This window comes from Oncorhynchus tshawytscha, unplaced genomic scaffold (assembly GCF_018296145.1).
Source record: "Oncorhynchus tshawytscha isolate Ot180627B unplaced genomic scaffold, Otsh_v2.0 Un_contig_785_pilon_pilon, whole genome shotgun sequence".
NCBI lineage: Eukaryota > Metazoa > Chordata > Actinopteri > Salmoniformes > Salmonidae > Oncorhynchus > Oncorhynchus tshawytscha.
The window spans coordinates 34391-55029 of NW_024609721.1; the positions used below are offsets into that span (position 1 = coordinate 34391).

Below are 20639 nucleotides of genomic sequence, written 5' to 3' on the forward strand. Positions count from 1 at the left end.
TCCCTATGTTGTGCACTACTTTTGACCAGGACCTATAGAGAATAAGGTGCCATTTGGGATGCATGCCTCATTCATCACTACTAAGCATCACTCTGCTTTGGGTCATCTATGCTTCAGTCATTACACACCACAGACCTTCAGACTGTGAGATATTAAGGCTTCTGTTGAAGCTGTTGGCTGAAAGCTCATTTATAAATCCACATGCTTCAGTATCTCACCGTGTTTCGATAAGCTCTTTAGAAATCCTTTCCATTGTCATGGTGGTTATTGAGGATTGAGAAAATGCTTTGTTCTCCCTCCGTATCCCTCCACAGTGTCAGAGAACCAAAAGGTTTCATTAGTATTTCATTCATTCATCAATTAGTGGTCATTCTTTCTCCATTTCTCAATTCCATAGACAGTGGAAGTTCTTTGGTCACACTGGATGTAACATGTCGTGTGTGTCTCCCCTAGGAAACTCCACTGCACTAGGAACTACATCCACATGCACCTGTTTGTGTCATTCATCTTGAAGGCAATCGCGGTGTTTACGAAGGATGTGGTTCTGTACCAGGTCGGAGAGGTTGACAACTGCTCCCCAGGATCCGTAAGTAGACAGCCCGTGTCTGTGGGTGTGTGTAAGTATATGTGTGTGTGAGTGTGTGTGTGTGTTAATTGTACCAACCTCAGGAAACAGTGTTTAAATAGAGAAAAACCTCCACGTTCCAACATTATAATCCATCTCGTTGAACATGCCTGTATTTCAAACACTTCTCAAATCAAATCAAACATTATTTTTCACATGCGCCGAAGACCTTACTGTGAAATGGTTACTTACAAGCCCTCAACCAACAGTGCGGTTCAAGAAAGAGTTAAGAAAATATTTACCAAATAAACTAAAGTAAAAAATAATAAAAAGTAACCCAATAAAATAACAATACATAGGCTATATATATAGAGGGGTTACCTGTACCGATTCAATGTGCAGGGTTCAGGTTAGTCGAGGTAATTTGTAAATGTAGGTAGTGACTATGCATAGATAATAAACAGAGAGTAGCAGCAGTGTACAAAACAAATGGAGGAGGGGGGGTCAATGTAAATAGTCCGGTGGTCAGTTGATTAGTTGTTCAGCAGTCTTATGGTTTAGGGGTAAAAGCTGTTGAGGAGCCTTTTGGTCCAAGACTTGGCGCTCCGGGACCGCTTGCCGTGCGGTAGCAGAGAAAACAGTCTTTGACTTGGCTGACTGGACGCTCTCTCAATTTTTTGGGCTTTCCTCTGACACTGCCGAGTATATAGGTCCTGGATGGCAGGAAGCTTGGACCCAGTGATGTACTCACTACCCTCTGCAACGCCTTACAGTCAGATGCCAAGCAGTTGCCATACCAGTGATGCAACTGTCAGGATGCTCTCGGGGGTGCAGCTGTAGAGCTTTTAGAGCATCAGAATCTTTATATCTATGTGTGTTGTTAGGTGGACTGATATTTATATCTCTGACAGGTGGACTGATACTGTATATCTCTGTGTTAATATGTGGACTGATACTTTATATCTCTGTCAGGTGGACTGATACTTAATATCTCTGTGTTAATATGTGGACTGATACTGTATATCTCTGTCAGGTGGACTGATACTTTATATCTCTGTCAGGTGGACTGATACTGTATATCTCTGTCAGGTGGACTGATACTTTATATCTCTGTCATGTGGACTGATACTGTATATCTCTGTCAGGTGGACTGATACTTTATATCTCTGTGTTAATATGTGGACTGATACTGTATATCTCTGTCAGGTGGACTGATACTGTATATCTCTGTCAGGTGGACTGATACTTTATATCTCTGTCAGGTGGACTGATACTTTATATCTCTGTCAGATGGACTGATACTTTATATCTCTGTCAGGTGGACTGATACTGTATATCTCTGTCAGGTGGACTGATACTTTATATCTCTGTGTTAATATGTGGACTGATACTGTATATCTCTGTCAGGTGGACTGATACTGTATATCTCTGTCAGGTGGACTGATACTTTATATCTCTGTGTTAATATGTGGACTGACACTGTATATCTCTGTCAGGTGGACTGATACTTAATATCTCTGTGTTAATATGTGAACTGATACTGTATATCTCTGTCAGGTGGACTGATACTGTATATCTCTGTCAGGTGGACTGATACTTTATATCTCTGTGTTAATATGTGGACTGATACTGTATATCTCTGTCAGGTGGACTGATACTGTATTTCTCTGTCAGGTGGACTGATACTTTATATCTCTGTGTTAATATGTGGACTGATACTGTATATCTCTGTCAGGTGGACTGATACTTTATATCTCTGTCAGGTGGACTGATACTTTATATCTCTGTCAGGTGGACTGATACTTTATATCTCTGTCAGGTGGACTGATACTGTATATCTCTGTCAGGTGGACTGATACTTTATATCTCTGTGTTAATATGTGGACTGATACTGTATATCTCTGTCAGGTGGACTGATACTGTATATCTCTGTCAGGTGGACTGATACTTTATATCTCTGTCAGGTGGACTGATACTTTATATCTCTGTCAGGTGGACTGATACTTTATATCTCTGTCAGGTGGACTGATACTGTATATCTCTGTCAGGTGGACTGATACTTTATATCTCTGTGTTAATATGTGGACTGATACTGTATATCTCTGTCAGGTGGACTGATACTGTATATCTCTGTCAGGTGGACTGATACTTTATATCTCTGTGTTAATATGTGGACTGACAATGTATATCTCTGTCAGGTGGACTGATACTTAATATCTCTGTGTTAATATGTGAACTGATACTGTATATCTCTGTCAGGTGGACTGATACTGTATATCTCTGTCAGGTGGACTGATACTGTATTTCTCTGTCAGGTGGACTGATACTTTATATCTCTGTGTTAATATGTGGACTGATACTGTATATCTCTGTCAGGTGGACTGATACTTTATATCTCTGTCAGGTGGACTGATACTTTATATCTCTGTCAGGTGGACTGATACTTTATATCTCTGTCAGGTGGACTGATACTTTATATCTCTGTCAGGTGGACTGATACTTTATATCTCTGTCAGGTGGACTATACTTTATATCTCTGTGTTGTGGACTGATACTGTATATCTATGTCAGGTGGACTGATACTGTATATCTCTGTGTTAATATGTGGACTGATAGTGTATATCTCTGTCAGGTGGACTGATACTGTATATCTCTGTGTTAATATGTGGACTGATACTGTATATCTCTGTCAGGTGGACTGATACTGTATATCTCTGTCAGGTGGACTGATACTGTATATCTCTGTCAGGTGGACTGATACTGTATATCTCTGTCGGGTGGACTGATACTTTATATCTCTGTCAGGTGGACTGATACTTTATATCTCTGTCAGGTGGACTGATACTTTATATCTCTGTCAGGTGGACTGATACTGTATATCTCTGTCAGGTGGACTGATACTTTATATCTCTGTGTTAATATGTGGACTGATACTGTATATCTCTGTCAGGTGGACTGATACTTTATATCTCTGTCAGGTGGACTGATACTTTATATCTCTGTGTTAATATGTGGACTGATACTGTATATCTATGTCAGGTGGACTGATACTTTATATCTCTGTCAGGTGGACTGATACTTTATATCTCTGTGTTAATATGTGGACTGATACTGTATATCTATGTCAGGTGGACTGATACTGTATATCTCTGTGTTAATATGTGGACTGATACTGTATATCTCTGTCAGGTGGACTGATACTGTATATCTCTGTGTTAATATGTGGACTGATACTGTATATCTCTGTCAGGTGGACTGATACTGTATATCTCTGTCAGGTGGACTGATACTGTATATCTCTGTCAGGTGGACTGATACTGTATATCTCTGTCAGGTGGACTGATACTGTATATCTCTGTCAGGTGGACTGATACTGTATATCTCTGTCAGGTGGACTGATACTGTATATCTCTGTCAGGGGGACTGATACTTTATATCTCTGTGTTAATATGTGGACTGATACTGTATATCTCCGTCAGGTGGACTGATACTTTATATCTCTGTCAGGTGGACTGATACTTTATATCTCTGTCAGGTGGACTGATACTTTATATCTCTGTCAGGTGGACTGATACTGTATATCTCTGTCAGGTGGACTGATACTTTATATCTCTGTGTTAATATGTGGACTGATACTGTATATCTCTGTCAGGTGGACTGATACTGTATATCTCTGTCGGGTGGACTGATACTTTATATCTCTGTCAGGTGGACTGATACTTTATATCTCTGTCAGGTGGACTGATACTTTATATCTCTGTCAGGTGGACTGATACTGTATATCTCTGTCGGGTGGACTGATACTTTATATCTCTGTCAGGTGGACTGATACTTTATATCTCTGTCAGGTGGACTGATACTTTATATCTCTGTCAGGTGGACTGATACTTTATATCTCTGTCAGGTGGACTGATACTTTATATCTCTGTGTTAATATCTCTGTGTGGACTGATACTGTATATCTCTGTCAGGTGGACTGATACTTTATATCTCTGTCAGGTGGACTGATACTTTATATCTCTGTGTTAATATGTGGACTGATACTGTATATCTATGTCAGGTGGACTGATACTGTATATCTCTGTGTTAATATGTGGACTGATGTTATATCTCTGTCAGGTGGACTGATACTGTATATCTCTGTCAGGTGGACTGATACTGTATATCTCTGTCAGGTGGACTGATACTGTATATCTCTGTCAGGTGGACTGATACTGTATATCTCTGTCAGGTGGACTGATACTGTATATCTCTGTCAGGTGGACTGATACTGTATATCTCTGTCAGGTGGACTGATACTGTATATCTCTGTCAGGTGGACTGATACTGTATATCTCTGTCAGGTGGACTGATACTGTATATCTCTGTCAGGGGGACTGATACTTTATATCTCTGTGTTAATATGTGGACTGATACTGTATATCTCTGTCAGGTGGACTGATACTTTATATCTCTGTCAGGTGGACTGATACATTATATCTCTGTCAGGTGGACTGATACTGTATATCTCTGTCAGGTGGACTGATACTTTATATCTCTGTTTTAATATGTGGACTGATACTGTATATCTCTGTCAGGTGGACTGATACTGTATATCTCTGTCAGGTGGACTGATACTTTATATCTCTGTCAGTTGGACTGATACTTTATATCTCTGTCAGGTGGACTGATACTGTATATCTCTGTCAGGTGGACTGATGCTGTATATCTCTGTCAGGTGGACTGATACTTTATATCTCTGTGTTAATATGTGGACTGATACTGTATATCTCTGTCAGGTGGACTGATACTGTATATCTCTGTCAATATGTGGACTGATACTGTATATCTCTGTCAGGTGGACTGATACTGTATATCTCTGTCAGGTGGACTGATACTGTATATCTCTGTCAGGTGGACTGATACTTTATATCTCTGTGGACTTAATATGTGGACTGATACTGTATATCTCTGTCAGGTGGACTGATACTGTATATCTCTGTCAGGTGGACTGATACTGTATATCTCTGTCAGGTGGACTGATACTGTATATCTCTGTCAGGTGGACTGATACTGTATATCTATGTCAGGTGGACTGATACTGTATATCTCTGTGTTAATATGTGAACTGATACCTCTATGTCAGGTGGACTGATACTGTATATCTCTGTGTTAATATGTGGACTGATACTGTATATCTCTGTCAGGTGGACTGATACTGTATATCTCTGTCGGGTGGACTGATACTTTATATCTCTGTCAGGTGATACTTTATACTGAGGTACTTTATATCTCTGTCAGGTGGACTGATACTTTATATCTCTGTCAGGTGGACTGATACTGTATATCTCTGTCAGGTGGACTGATACTTTATATCTCTGTCAGGTGGACTGATACTTTATATCTCTGTCAGGTGGACTGATACTTTATATCTCTGTCAGGTGGACTGATACTTTATATCTCTGTCAGGTGGACTGATACTTTATATCTCTGTGTTAATATGTGGACTGATACTGTATATCTATGTCAGGTGGACTGATACTTTATATCTCTGTCAGGTGGACTGATACTTTATATCTCTGTGTTAATATGTGGACTGATACTGTATATCTCTGTCAGGTGGACTGATACTGTATATCTCTGTGTTAATATGTGGACTGATACTGTATATCTCTGTCAGGTGGACTGATACTGTATATCTCTGTGTTAATATGTGGACTGATACTGTATATCTCTGTCAGGTGGACTGATACTGTATATCTCTGTCAGGTGGACTGATACTGTATATCTCTGTCAGGTGGACTGATACTGTATATCTCTGTCAGGTGGACTGATACTGTATATCTCTGTCAGGTGGACTGATACTGTATATCTCTGTCAGGTGGACTGATACTGTATATCTCTGTCAGGGGGACTGATACTTTATATCTCTGTGTTAATATGTGGACTGATACTGTATATCTCTGTCAGGTGGACTGATACTTTATATCTCTGTCAGGTGGACTGATACATTATATCTCTGTCAGGTGGACTGATACTGTATATCGCTGTCAGGTGGACTGATACTTTATATCTCTGTTTTAATATGTGGACTGATACTGTATATCTCTGTCAGGTGGACTGATACTGTATATCTCTGTCAGGTGGACTGATACTTTATATCTCTGTCAGTTGGACTGATACTTTATATCTCTGTCAGGTGGACTGATACTGTATATCTCTGTCAGGTGGACTGATGCTGTATATCTCTGTCAGGTGGACTGATACTTTATATCTCTGTGTTAATATGTGGACTGATACTGTATATCTCTGTCAGGTGGACTGATACTGTATATCTCTGTGTCAATATGTGAACTGATACTGTATATCTCTGTCAGGTGGACTGATACTGTATATCTCTGTCAGGTGGACTGATACTGTATATCTCTGTCAGGTGGACTGATACTTTATATCTCTGGGTTAATATGTGGACTGATACTGTATATCTCTGTCAGGTGGACTGATACTGTATATCTCTGTCAGGTGGACTGATACTGTATATCTCTGTCAGGTGGACTGATACTGTATATCTCTGTCAGGTGGACTGATACTGTATATCTATGTCAGGTGGACTGATACTGTATATCTCTGTGTTAATATGTGAACTGATACCTCTATGTCAGGTGGACTGATACTGTATATCTCTGTGTTAATATGTGAACTGATACTTTATATCTCTGTCAGGTGGACTGATACTGTATATCTCTGTCAGGTGGACTGATACTGTATATCTCTGTCAGGTGGTGACTGTATATCTGTCAGGTGGACTGATACTATATCTCTGGTGGACTGATACTTTATATCTCTGTCAGGTGGACTGATACTGTATATCTCTGTTAGGTGGACTGATACTTTATATCTCTGTCAGGTGGACTGATACTTTATATCTCTGTCAGGTGGACTGATACTTTATATCTCTGTCAGGTGGACTGATACTGTATATCTCTGTCAGGTGGACTGATACTTTATATCTCTGTCAGGTGGACTGATACTTTATATCTCTGTCAGGTGGACTGATACTGTATATCTCTGTCAGGTGGACTGATACTGTATATCTCTGTCAGGTGGACTGGTATATCTGTCAGGTACTGTATATCTCTGTCAGGTGGACTGATACTTTATATCTCTGGGTTAATATGTGGACTGATACTGTATATCTCTGTCAGGTGGACTGATACTGTATATCTCTGTCAGGTGGACTGATACTTTATATCTCTGTCAGGTGGACTGATACTGTATATCTCTGTCAGGTGGACTGATACTGTATATCTATGTCAGATGGACTGATACTGTATATCTCTGTGTTAATATGTGAACTGATACCTCTATGTCAGGTGGACTGATACGTTATATCCGTTTGTGTTGTCAGGTGGGCTGATAATGTACATCTCTGTGTTGTCAGGTGGGCTTATAATGTACATCACTGTGTTGTCAGGTGGGCTGATACCATTTTTCTATTTGTGTTGTCAGGTGGACTGATACCATTTATCTCTCTGTGTTGTCAGGTGGACTGATACCATTTTTCTCTCTGTGTTGTCAGGTGGACTGATACCATTTTTCTCTCTGTGTTGTCAGGTGGACTGATACCATTTATCTCTCTGTGTTGTCAGGTGGACTGATACCATTTTTCTCTTTGTGTTGTCAGGTGGACTGATACCATTTTTCTCTCTGTGTTGTCAGGTGGACTGATACCCATTTTCTCTCTGTGTTGTCAGGTGGACTGATACCATTTTTCTCTTTGTGTTGTCAGGTGGACTTATACCATTTTTCTCTTTGTGTTGTCAGGTGGACTGATACCATTTATCTCTGTGTGTTGTCAGGTGGACTGATACCATTTATCTCTCTGTGTTGTCAGGTGGGCTGATACTGTATCTGTCTGTGTTGTCAGGTGGGCTGATACCATATCTGTCTGTGTTGTCAGGTGGGCTGATACCATTTATCTCTCTGTGTTGTCAGGTGGGCTGATACTTATCTCTCTGTGTTGTCAGGTGGGCGGATACCATTTATCTCTCTGTGTTGTCAGGTGGGCTGATACCATTTATCTCTCTGTGTTGTCAGGTGGGCTGATACTGTATCTCTCTGTGTTGTCAGGTGGGCTGATACTATATCTGTCTGTGTTGTCAGGTGGGCTGATACTATATCTGTCTGTGTTGTCAGGTGGGCTGATACCATTTATCTCTCTGTGTTGTCAGGTGGGCTGATACTGTATATCTCTCTGTGTTGTCAGGTGGGCTGATACCATTTATCGCTCTGTGTTTTCAGGTGGGCTGATACTGTATCTCTCTGTGTTTTCAGGTGGGCTGCAAGGCGGTGATGGTCTTCTTCCAGTACTGTATAATGGCCAGCTTCTTCTGGCTGCTGGTGGAAGGCCTATATCTCCGCGCCCTATTGGCCGTTTCCTTCTTCTCTGAGAGAAAGTACTTCTGGTACTACATTCTGATTGGCTGGGGTGAGTGTGGCTCCCTGTCTGATTGGCTGGGGTGAGTGTGTCTGTCTGATTGGCTGGTGTGAGTCTGTCTGTCTGATTGACTGGGGTAATTGTGTCTGTCTGTCTGTCTGTCTGTCTGTCTGTCTGTCTGTCTGTCTGTCTGTCTGTCTGTCTGTCTGTCTGTCTGTCTGTCTGTCTGTCTGTCTGTTGTCTGTCTGTCTGTCTGTCTGTCTGTCTGTCTGTCTGTCTGTCTGATTGGCTAGTGTAAGATTGTCTGTCTGGCTGGCTGTCTGTCTGTCTGTCTGACTGGCTGGTGATGATTTTGTCTGTCTGCATGTCTGTCTGATTGGCTTGGGCAAGTGTGTATGTCTGTCTGTCTGATTGGTCTGTGTCTGTCTGATTGTTTGGGGTAAGTTTGTCTGTCTATATTCTGGGTTTGGCATGACCAGACATTGATTGGGTGTGTGCTTATCTCCTGCAGGAGGGCCAACCATCTTCATCACAGCTTGGGGTGTGGCGAAGGCCTACTATAATGACGTGGGGTAAGAACAGCTCTCCGACATGTGGGGTCTAATTTTTGTCCTCTCCGGCTAGACCTCAGCATGTGACTCATGGGACTTGCAGCTGTAATCAATCAAATGTATTTATATAGCCCTTCTTCCATCAGCTGATGTCACAGAGTGCTGTACAGAGACCCAGCCTAAAACCCCAAACAGCAAGCAATGCAGGTTTAGAAGCACGGTGGCTTGGAAAAATTCCCTAGAAAGGCCAGATGAGGAGTGGCCAGTCTTCTTCTGGCTGTGCCGGGTGGAGATTATATCAGAACTTGACCAAGATGTTCAAATGTTCATAGATGACCAGCAGGGTCAAATTATAATAATCACAGTGGTTGTCGAGGGTGCAACAAGTCAGCACCTCAGAGTAAATGTCAGTTGGCTTTTCATAGCCGATCATTCAGAGTATCAATACCGCTCCTGCTGTCTCTAGAGAGTTGAAAACAGCAGGTCTGGGACAGGTAGCACATAGCTGCAGGCAGAACAGTTGAAACTGGAGCAGCAGTACGGCCAGGTGGACTGGGGACAGCAAGGAGTCATCAGGCTAGGTATTCCTGAGGCATGGTCCTAGGGCTCAGGTCCTCCGAGAAAGAGAAAGAGTGAAAGAGAGAAAGAAAGAGAGAAAATAGAGAGATAATTAGAGCGAGCATACTTATATTCACACAGTACATAAAATAAGACAGGATAAATACTCCAGATATAACAGACTGACCCTACCCCCCCGACACATAAACTACTGCAGCATAAATACTGGAGGCTGAGACAGGAGGGGTCAGGAGACACTGTGGCCCTGCCCGACGATACCCCAGGTCAGGATATAACCCCACCCACTTTGCCAAAGCACAGCCCCGACACCACTAGAGGTATACAGTGCCTTGCAAAAGTATTCGGCCCCCTTGAACTTTGCGACCTTTTGCCACATTTCAGGCTTCAAACATAAAGATATAAAACTGTATTTTTTTGTGAAGAATCAACAAGTGGGACACAATCATGAAGTGGAACGACATTTATTGGATATTTCAAACTTTTTTAACAAATCAAAAACTGAAAAATTGGGCGTGCAAAATTATTCAGCCCCCTTAAGTTAATACTTTGTAGCGCCACCTTTTGCTGCGATGACAGCTGTAAGTCGCTTGGGGTATGTCTCTATCAGTTTTGCCCATCGAGAGACTGACATTTTTTCCCATTCCTCATAGCAAAACAGCTCGAGCTCAGTGAGGTTGGATGGAGAGCATTTGTGAACAGCAGTTTTCAGTTCTTTCCACAGATTCTCGATTGGATTCAGGTCTGGACTTTGACTTGGCCATTCTAACACCTGGATATGTTTATTTTTGAACCATTCCATTGTAGATTTTGCTTTATGTTTTGGATCATTGTCTTGTTGGAAGACAAATCTCCGTCCCAGTCTCAGGTCTTTTGCAGACTCCATCAGGTTTTCTTCCAGAATGGTCCTGTATTTTGCTCCATCCATCTTCCCATCAATTTTAACCATCTTCCCTGTCCCTGCTGAAGAAAAGCAGGCCCAAACCATGATGCTGCCACCACCATGTTTGACAGTGCTGATGGTGTGTTCAGGGTGATGAGCTGTGTTGCTTTTACGCCAAACATAACGTTTTGCATTGTTGACAAAAAGTTCAATTTTGGTTTCATCTGACCAGAGCACCTTCTTCCACATGTTTGGTGTGTCTCCCAGGTGGCTTGTGGCAAACTTTAAATGACACTTTTTATGGATATCTTTAAGAAATGGCTTTCTTCTTGCCACTCTTCCATAAAGGCCAGATTTGTGCAATATACGACTGATTGTTGTCCTATGGACAGAGTCTCCCACCTCAGCTGTAGATCTCTGCAGTTCATCCAGAGTGATCATGGGCCTCTTGTCTGCATCTCTGATCAGTCTTCTCCTTGTATGAGCTGAAAGTTTAGAGGGACGGCCAGGTCTTGGTAGATTTGCAGTGGTCTGATACTCCTTCCATTTCAATATTATCGCTTGCACAGTGCTCCTTGGGATGTTTAAAGCTTGGGAAATATTTTTGTATCCAAATCCGGCTTTAAACTTCTTCACAACAGTATCTCGGACCTGCCTGGTGTGTTCCTTGTTCTTCATGATGCTCTCTGCGCTTTTAACGGACCTCTGAGACTATCACAGTGCAGGTGCATTTATACGGAGACTTGATTACACACAGGTGGATTGTATTTATCATCATTAGTCATTTAGGTCAACATTGGATCATTCAGAGATCCTCACTGAACTTCTGGAGAGAGTTTGCTGCACTGAAAGTAAAGGGGCTGAATAATTTTGCACGCCCAATTTTTCAGTTTTTGATTTGTTAAAAAAGTTTGAAATATCCAATAAATGTCGTTCCACTTCATGATTGTGTCCCACTTGTTGTTGATTCTTCACAAAAAAATACAGTTTTATATCTTTATGTTTGAAGCCTGAAATGTGGCAAAAGGTCGCAAAGTTCAAGGGGGCCAAATACTTTCGCAAGGCACTGTATCTTCAACCACCAATTTAACATCCTGAGACAAAGCCGAGTATCGCCCACAATGATCTCCGCCACGGCACAACCCAAGGGGGGACGCCAACCCAGACAGGAAGATCACGTCAGTGACTCAACCCACTCAAGTGACGCACCCCACCTAGGGACTGCACGGAAGAGCACCAGTAAGCCAGTGACTCGGCCCCTGTAATAGGGTTAGAGGCAGAGAATCCCAGTGGAGAGAGGGGAACGGGCCAGGCAGAGACAGCAAGGGCGGTTCATTGCTCCAGTGTCTTTCCGTTCACCTTCACATCCCTGGGCCAGACTACACTCAATCATAGGACCTACTGAGGAGATGAGTCTTCAATAAAGACTTAAAGGTTGAGCCCGAGTCTGCGTCTCTCACATGGGTTGGCAGACCATTCCATAAAAATGGAGTTTAACCTGTTATGGCTGCCAGTGAAAATAGAGGGCACCAAATTCAAACCACAGAAATCTCATAATTACAATTCCTAAAACATACATGTGTCTCATACCATTTTAAAGCTATTCTCATTGTTAATCCCACCAAAGTGTCCGATTTCAAATAGGCTTTTCAGCGAAGCACTACAAACGATTATGTTAGGTCTCCACCAAACCACAATAAGCACAGCCATTTTCCAGCGTTCCAGCATTCACAAAAAGCAGAAATAAAGATAAAATGAATCACTAACCTTGAATTATCTTCATCAGATGACACTCATAGGACTTCATGTTACACAATACATGCATGTTTTGTTTGATAAAGTTCATATTTATATTTTAAAAAATTGAGTTCACATTGGCGCATTAGATTCACTAGTTCCAAAAACATTGATTTTGCATAGCCACATCATTCAACAGAAATACTCATCATAAATGTAGATGATAATACAAGTTATACACATGGAATTATAGATATACCTCTCCTTAATGCAACCACTGTGTCACATTTTTTTTTTAACTTTCCGGAAAAAGAAACGCATGCAATAATCTGAGACGGCGCTCAAAAGTAAAAACACCACAGCCACAAAATGGCGTCAACATAAACAAGAAATGACATGATAAATATTCCCTTACCTTTGATGATCTACATCCGAAAGCACTCCAGGAATCCCAGGTCCACAATAAATGTTTGCTTTGTTCGAAAATGTCAGTTATTTATGTCCAAATACCTTCTTTTGTTAGCGCGTTTGGTATACATATCCAAAAGCTAACTCTGGTCAGCGTTATATCGGAAAACAACTTCAAAAAGAGATATTACCGGTCGAAGAAACATTTCAAACTAAGTACAGAATCAATCATTAGGATTTTAACATATAGCTTCAATAAAGTTCCAACCGGAGTAATCCTTCTTGTCTTCGTGAGCAATGGAATGCAAGTGACTACCATGAGGAAAAAGGATCACAAAATGGCTGCTTGATGGACATCTGATGTATTCTGCTCTCATTCACTCCCACAACAACATAGAAGCCTCATTATAATTTCTATTGATGGTTGACATCTAGTGGAACCCCTAGGCAGTGCAACATCATTCATATCTCAAGGGGATTTCATTGGGGACTGAATACATACAAGCTCAGATTTCTGACTTCCTGTTTTGATTTCAACTCAGGATTTTGCCTGCCAATATGAGTTCTGTTATACTCCCAGACATCATTCAAACAGTTTTAGAAGTTTTTAGAAGTTTAGTTTTAGTTTTCTATCCAATAATAATAATAATATGCAAATATTAGCAACTATGACTGCGGAGCAGGCCGTTTGATATGGGCACCTTTCATCCAAGCTACTCAATACTGCCCCTGCAGCCATAAAAAGTTAATAGGAGAAAGCCCTGCCTCCAGCTGTTTGCTTAGAAATTCTAGGGACAGTAAGGAGGCCTGCATCTTGTGACTGTAGCGTACATGTAGGTATGTACGGCAGGACCAAATTGGAAAGATAGGTAGGAGCAAGCCCTTGTAATGTTTTATTAGGTTAGCAGTAAAACATTGAAATCAGCCCTTGCCTAAACAGGAAGCCTTTTGGCAAACACCAACCGGGCTGTCATGTGCCTTTTACTGTGGAGTGGCTTCCGTCTGGCCACTCTACCATAAAGGCCTGATTGGTGGAGTGTTACAGAGATAGCCGTCCTTCTGGAAGGATCTCCCGCCTACACAAAGGAACTCTAGAGCTCTGTCAAAGTGACCATTGGGTTCTTGGTCACCTCCCTGACCAAGGCCCTTCTCCCCCAATTGCTCAGTTTGGCCGGGCGGCCAGCTCTAGGAAGAGTCCAGCTCTAGGAAGAGTCCAGATCTAGGAAGAGTCCAGCTGTAGGAAGAGTCTTGGTTGTTCGAAACGTCTCTCCACCAGGAGGTGCCAGACACAATCACCAAGGTGGAACACGGGAGCCTCACTGCAGTGACATCATTGAGGACCTTTAAGGTTGCAGTGACACATCCATAACCTGAGCTGAAACCAGATTGCCTGCCAGAGAATGTACTATAGACATAAAGAAAGCCAGTCTGTTGATTATTGACAAGTTTTTCCAACACTTTTAATAAACAGGGCAAAATAGAAATAGGGCTGTATCAGTTAGGAACAGCTTGATCTCCCCCTTTAAATAAAGGATGCACCGTGGCTGCCTTCCAAGCAATGGGGACTTCCCCAGAGAGGAGAAACAGGTTAAAAAGATTGGAGATCGGCTTGGCGATGATAGGGGCAGCAACCTTAAAGAAGAAAGGGTCTAAACCATCTGACCCAGATGTTTTTGGGGTCAAGTTTAAGGAGGTCCTTTAGCATGGACATCTCAAATACTGAGATGTCCATGAAAAATATACATTTAGTGGTACATTTTTCTTTGTGGAATTTGATGTGTGCTTGGGGTTAATTTCATTCTCCAGGAAGAAGCAAACAGGTTTTTGCCTCAAATGTCCTGGTAGTGTGTAAGGTTCATGATGCTGTTGACCTTAAAGCAGCAATCAGCAGTAGAAACAATAACAAATGGTACTCCCCACCACTATTTCGGTAAAAAGCTGAGGGATGAGGGCTGGAGAAATATAACCACTCTGAAATTCATAGACAGAACTATGGATTCAAGGACATAGAATCCATGATATCACAGTTTTAACCATGTTTTGAGGATATATACTTTGTTTACAAACTTAGGGGTAAAACAGGCTTATATTGCTAATGGTTTAAGACAGTTGAACTTGAGGCACTTAGGTTATATTCTAAAATAATCAATGGATACAATACACCCAGTCAGAACTGGCAGCTTCATTAAATAGTACCAGCAAAACACCAGTTTCAACGTCAACAGTGAAGAGGCGACTCCAGAATGCTGACCTTCTAGGCAGAGTTGCAAAGACAAAGCCATATCTCAGACTGGCCAATAAAAAGTAAAATATTAAGATGGGCAAAAGAACACAGACACTGGACAGAGGAACACTGCCTAGAAGGCCAGCATTCCGGAGTCTCCTCTTCACTGCAGACGTTGAGACTGGTGTTTTGCAGGAACTATTTAATTAAGCTGCCAGTTGAGGGCTTGTGAGGCATCTGTTTCTCAATCTAGACACACTATTGTACTTGTCCTCTTGCTCAGTTGTGCACCGGGGCCTCCCACTCCTCTTTCTATTCTGGTTAGAGCCAGTTTGCGCTATTCTGTGAAGAGAGTAGTACACAGCATTGTACGAGATCTTCGGTTTCTTGGCAATTTCTCGCATGGAATAGCCTTCATTTCTCAGAACAAGAATAGACTGACAAGTTTCAGAAGAAAGGGTCTTTGTTTCTGGCCATTTTGAGCCTGTAATCAAACAAACAATTGCTGATGCTCCAGACACTCAATTATTCTAAAGAAGGACAGTTTTATTGCTTCTTTAATCAGGACAACAGAATTGCAAAATGGTTTTCTAATGATCAATTAGCCTTTTAAAATGATACACTTGGATTAGCTAACACAACGTGCCATTTGAACACAGGAGTGATGGTTGCTGATAATGGGCCTCTGTACGCCTATGTAGATATTCCATTAAAAGTCATCTGTTTCCAGCTACAATAGTAATTTACAACATTAACAATGTCTACACTGTATTTCTGATCAATTTTATGTTTTTTAAATGCACAAAAAATGCGCTTTTCTTTCAAAAACAAAGACATTTCTAAGTGACCACAAACTTTTGAACAGTAGTGTATATGTTACCAGGTGTTGTGTGATATGTAATAATATTTTTGATGTCACCTATATGTTACCAGGTGCTGGGACATGTAATATTACATGTGATGTCACCTATATGTTACCAGGTGCTGGGACATGTAATATTACATGTGATGTCACCTATATGTTACCAGGTGCTGGGACATGTAATATTACATGTGATGTCACCTATATGTTACCAGGTGCTGGGACATGTAATATTACATGTGATGTCACCTATATGTTACCAGGTGCTGGGACATGTAATATTACATGTGATGTCACCTATATGTTACCAGGTGCTGGGACATGTAATATTACATGTGATGTCACCTATATGTTACCAGGTGCTGGGACATGTAATATTACATGTGATGTCACCTATATGTTACCAGGTGCTGGGACATAATTGAGAAGACTGAGATGTTCTGGTGGATCATTAAGACACCAATCCTGGCCTCCATCCTGGTGAGTTGTTCAGCCGCTCCTCAACTTTCAACATTAGCATGAAGGGATTCAACTCCCACTCTGATTCCCGCAGAAGTAGGTGTTATGGTTATTACTGTGGAGAGAAGAGTGTTTAGTAAAGTACAGTACAGAAAACCCCATCAGAGTTTAGCAACAGATCACACCAGTAGAGTTTAGTTGAGTACAGTAGAGACCACACCAGTAGAGTTTTGTAGAGTACAGAACAGACCACACCAGTAGAGTTTTGTAGAGTACAGAACAGATCACACCAGTAGAGTTTAGTTGAGTACAGTACAGACCACACCAGTAGAGTTTTGTAGAGTACAGTACAGACCACACCAGTAGTTTAGTTGAGTACAGAACAGATCACACCAGTAGAGTTTTGTAGAGTACAGTACAGACCACACCAGTAGAGTTTAGTTGAGTACAGTACAGACCACACCAGTAGAGTTTTGTAGAGTACAGGACAGATCACACCAGGAGAGTTTAGTTGAGTACAGAACAGATCACACCAGTAGAGTTTTGTAGAGTACAGAACAGATCACACCAGTAGAGTTTTGTAGAGTACAGAACAGATCACACCAGTAGAGTTGTGTAGAGTACAGAACAGATCACACCAGGAGAGTTTTGTAGAGTACAGAACATATCATACCAGTAGAGTTTAGTAAAGTAGAGTACAGTACTGTACAGAACTCACCAGTTTAGTTTAGTCGTTTTTATTAGAGTTTAGAAAAAGTAGAGTACAGAACACTGTAGTAGAGTTTAGTAGAGTTCAGAAAGCACCAGTATGTTAAGCAGAGTAGAGAACACAACACACCAGTAGAGTTTTGCAGTGTTTAGTGGAGAACAGTACAGTACAGAACTCACAGTCGAGATTTGAAGAATACAGTACAGAGCTCAACAGTAGAGTTTAGTAGAGTACAGTACAGAACACCTGAGTAGAGTTTAATTGAGCACAAAACAGAACAACCGAGTACAGTTTAGTAGAGTACAACATAGAATATACCAGTATAGTTTAGTAGAGTACAAAACAGAACAACCAAGTAGAGTTTAGTAGAGTACAGAACACAGCATAAGAGTTTAGTAGAGTACAGTACAGAACACACCAGTAGAGTTTAGTAGAGTTCAGTACAGTCCACACCAGTAGAGTTTAGTAGAGTTTATTAGAGTTCAGTAGAGTTTATTGGAGTACAGTACAGATCACACCAGTAGAGTTTAGTAGAGTGCATTAGAGTTCAGTACAGTCCACACCAGTAGAGTTTAGTAGAGTGCAGTACAGATCACACCAGTAGAGTTTAGTAGAGTTCAGGACAGACCACCTGAGTATATTTTAGTTGAATACAAAACAGAACATCCGAGTAGAGTTTAGTAGAGTACAGTACTGAACACCCGAGTAGACTTTTGTTGAGTACAAAACAGAACACACCAATAGAGTTTAGTAGTGTACAGTACAGATCAAACCAGTAGAGTTTAGTAGAGTACAAAACAGAACACACCAATAGAGTTTAGTAGTGTACAGTACAGATCAAACCAGTAGAGTTTAGTAGAGTACAAAACAGGACACACTAGTAGAGTTTAGTAGAATTCAGTGGACATCACACCAGTGGAGTACAGGACAGGACACACCTGTATAGTTTAGTATAGTGCAGTACATGACTCACCAGTACAGTATAGTAGAGTTCATTACAGAACACCAGAGTAGAGTTGAGTAAAGTACAGTACATAACACTCGAGTTTAGTTGAGTACAGTACAGACCACACCAGTAGAGTTCGGTAGAGTACAGTACAGTACTCACCAGTATAGTTTAGTAGAGTAAAATACAGGACACACCAGTAGAGTTTAGAAGAGTACAGTACAGAACTCACCAGTAGAGTTTTGTAGAGTAAAATACAGAACACACCAGTAGAGTTTAGTTGAGTAAAATACAGAACACACCATATAGTTTAGTGTTATATAGTACACACCAGTATGTTTAGTAGAGTACAGAACACAACCAGTAGAGTTTAGTAGAGTAGAGTACAGATCAGCCCAGTAGAGTTTAGTAGAGAACACACCAGTGGAGTTTAGTAGAGGAGATTAGAGTAAGGAATTCACCAGTAGGGTTTAGTAGATTAGAGAATTCACAAGTAGAGTTTAGTAGAGAACACACCGGTGGAGTTTAGTAGAGTTGAGTACAGTACAGAACTCACCAGTAGAGTTCAGAAGAGTTTAGTAGAATAGATTTAAGTAAAGAACTCACCAGTTGAGTTTAGTAGAGTAGAGTACAGAACACACCAGTAGAGTTTAGTCAAGTACAGAACACCCGAGTACAGAACAGAACTCACTAGTAGAGTTTAGTAGAATACATATCAGTAGAGTTTAGTATGATAGAGTACAGTACAGAACTCAACAGTTGAGTTTAGTAGAGTGTAGTACAGAACACACCAGTAGAGCTTAGTAGAGTTTAGAAGAGTAGAGTACAGAAAAACTCAGTAGTGTTTAGTAGAGTGGAATTCAGAACACACCAATATAATTTATTAGAGTAGAGAACAGACCAAAAGAGTTTGTAGAGTCTACTCTACAGAGTAGAGTAGAGAAGACAAAAGTCCACACAGGGTTCAGTATTATTTAAATATCTCAAAATATCTCTTAATCTCATCCAGATGAACTTCATCCTCTTCATCTGCATCATCAGGATCCTCCGGCAGAAGATCAACTGTCCAGACATTGGAAGGAACGAGTCCAACCAGTACTTGTAAGTAGAGCTCTAGTGTACAACCAGTACTCGTAAGTATGGCTCTATCCAGTACTTGTTAGTATAGATCTAGTTCAACCAGTTCTCGTTAATATGGATCTAACCGGTACTCATTAGTATGTCTCTAGTCTAACCAGTACTCATTAGTATGTCTCTAGTCTAACCAGTACTCATTAGTATGTCTCTAGTCTAACCAGTACTCATTAGTATGTCTCTAGTCTAACCAGTACTCGTTAGTATGTCTCTAGTCTAACCAGTACTCATTAGTATGTCTCTAGTCTAACCAGTACTCATTAGTATGTCTCTAGTCTAACCAGTACTCATTAGTATGTCTTAGTCTAACCAGTACTCATTAGTGTCTGACCAGTACTCATTAGTATGTCTCTAGTCTAACCAGTACTCATTAGTATGTCTCTAGTCTAACCAGTACTCATTAGTATGTCTCTAGTCTAACCGGTACTCATTAGTATGTCTCTAGTCTAACCAGTACTCATTAGTATGTCTCTAGTCTAACCAGTACTCATTAGTATGTCTCTAGTCTAACCAGTACTCATTAGTATGTCTCTAGTCTAACCAGTACTCATTAGTATGTCTCTAGTCTAACCAGTACTCATTAGTATGTCTCTAGTCTAACCAGTACTCATTAGTATGTCTCTAGTCTAACCAGTACTCATTAGTATGTCTCTAGTCTAACCAGTACTCATTAGTATGTCTCTAGTCTAACCAGTACTCATTAGTATGTCTCTAGTCTAACCAGTACTCGTTAGTATGTCTCTAGTCTAACCAGTACTCATTAGTATGTCTCTAGTCTAACCAGTACTCATTAGTATGTCTCTAGTCTAACCAGTACTCATTAGTATGTCTCTAGTCTAACCAGTACTCATTAGTATGTCTCTAGTCTAACCAGTACTCATTAGTATGTCTCTAGTCTAACCAGTACTCATTAGTATGTCTCTAGTCTAACCAGTACTCGTTAGTATGTCTCTAGTCTAACCAGTACTCATTAGTATGTCTCTAGTCTAACCAGTACTCATTAGTATGTCTCTAGTCTAACCAGTACTCGTTAGCATGTCTCTATTCTAACCAGTACTCGTTAGCATGTCTCTAGTCTAACCAGTACTCGTTAGTATGTCTCTAGTCTAACCAGTACTCGTTAGCATGTCTCTAGTCTAACCAGTACTCGTTAGCATGTCTCTAGTCTA

The 20639-nt window shown here is 40.9% G+C and overlaps 1 protein-coding gene across 1 annotated transcript in view; it reads left to right on the forward strand.

The window, feature by feature from the left end:
* Positions 1–439: 439 nt before the first annotated feature.
* Positions 440–20639, forward strand: part of LOC112235554 (vasoactive intestinal polypeptide receptor-like) — a gene marked incomplete at its 5' end in the record, with an annotated part of 42979 nt that continues 22779 nt past the window's right edge. Inside the window, 5 exons of the mRNA XM_042317252.1 lie at positions 440–586; positions 8879–9032; positions 9493–9553; positions 16630–16702; positions 19346–19437. Coding sequence (XP_042173186.1) covers positions 440–586; positions 8879–9032; positions 9493–9553; positions 16630–16702; positions 19346–19437 — 527 coding nt within the window. The remainder of the gene's footprint in view (positions 587–8878; positions 9033–9492; positions 9554–16629; positions 16703–19345; positions 19438–20639) is intronic.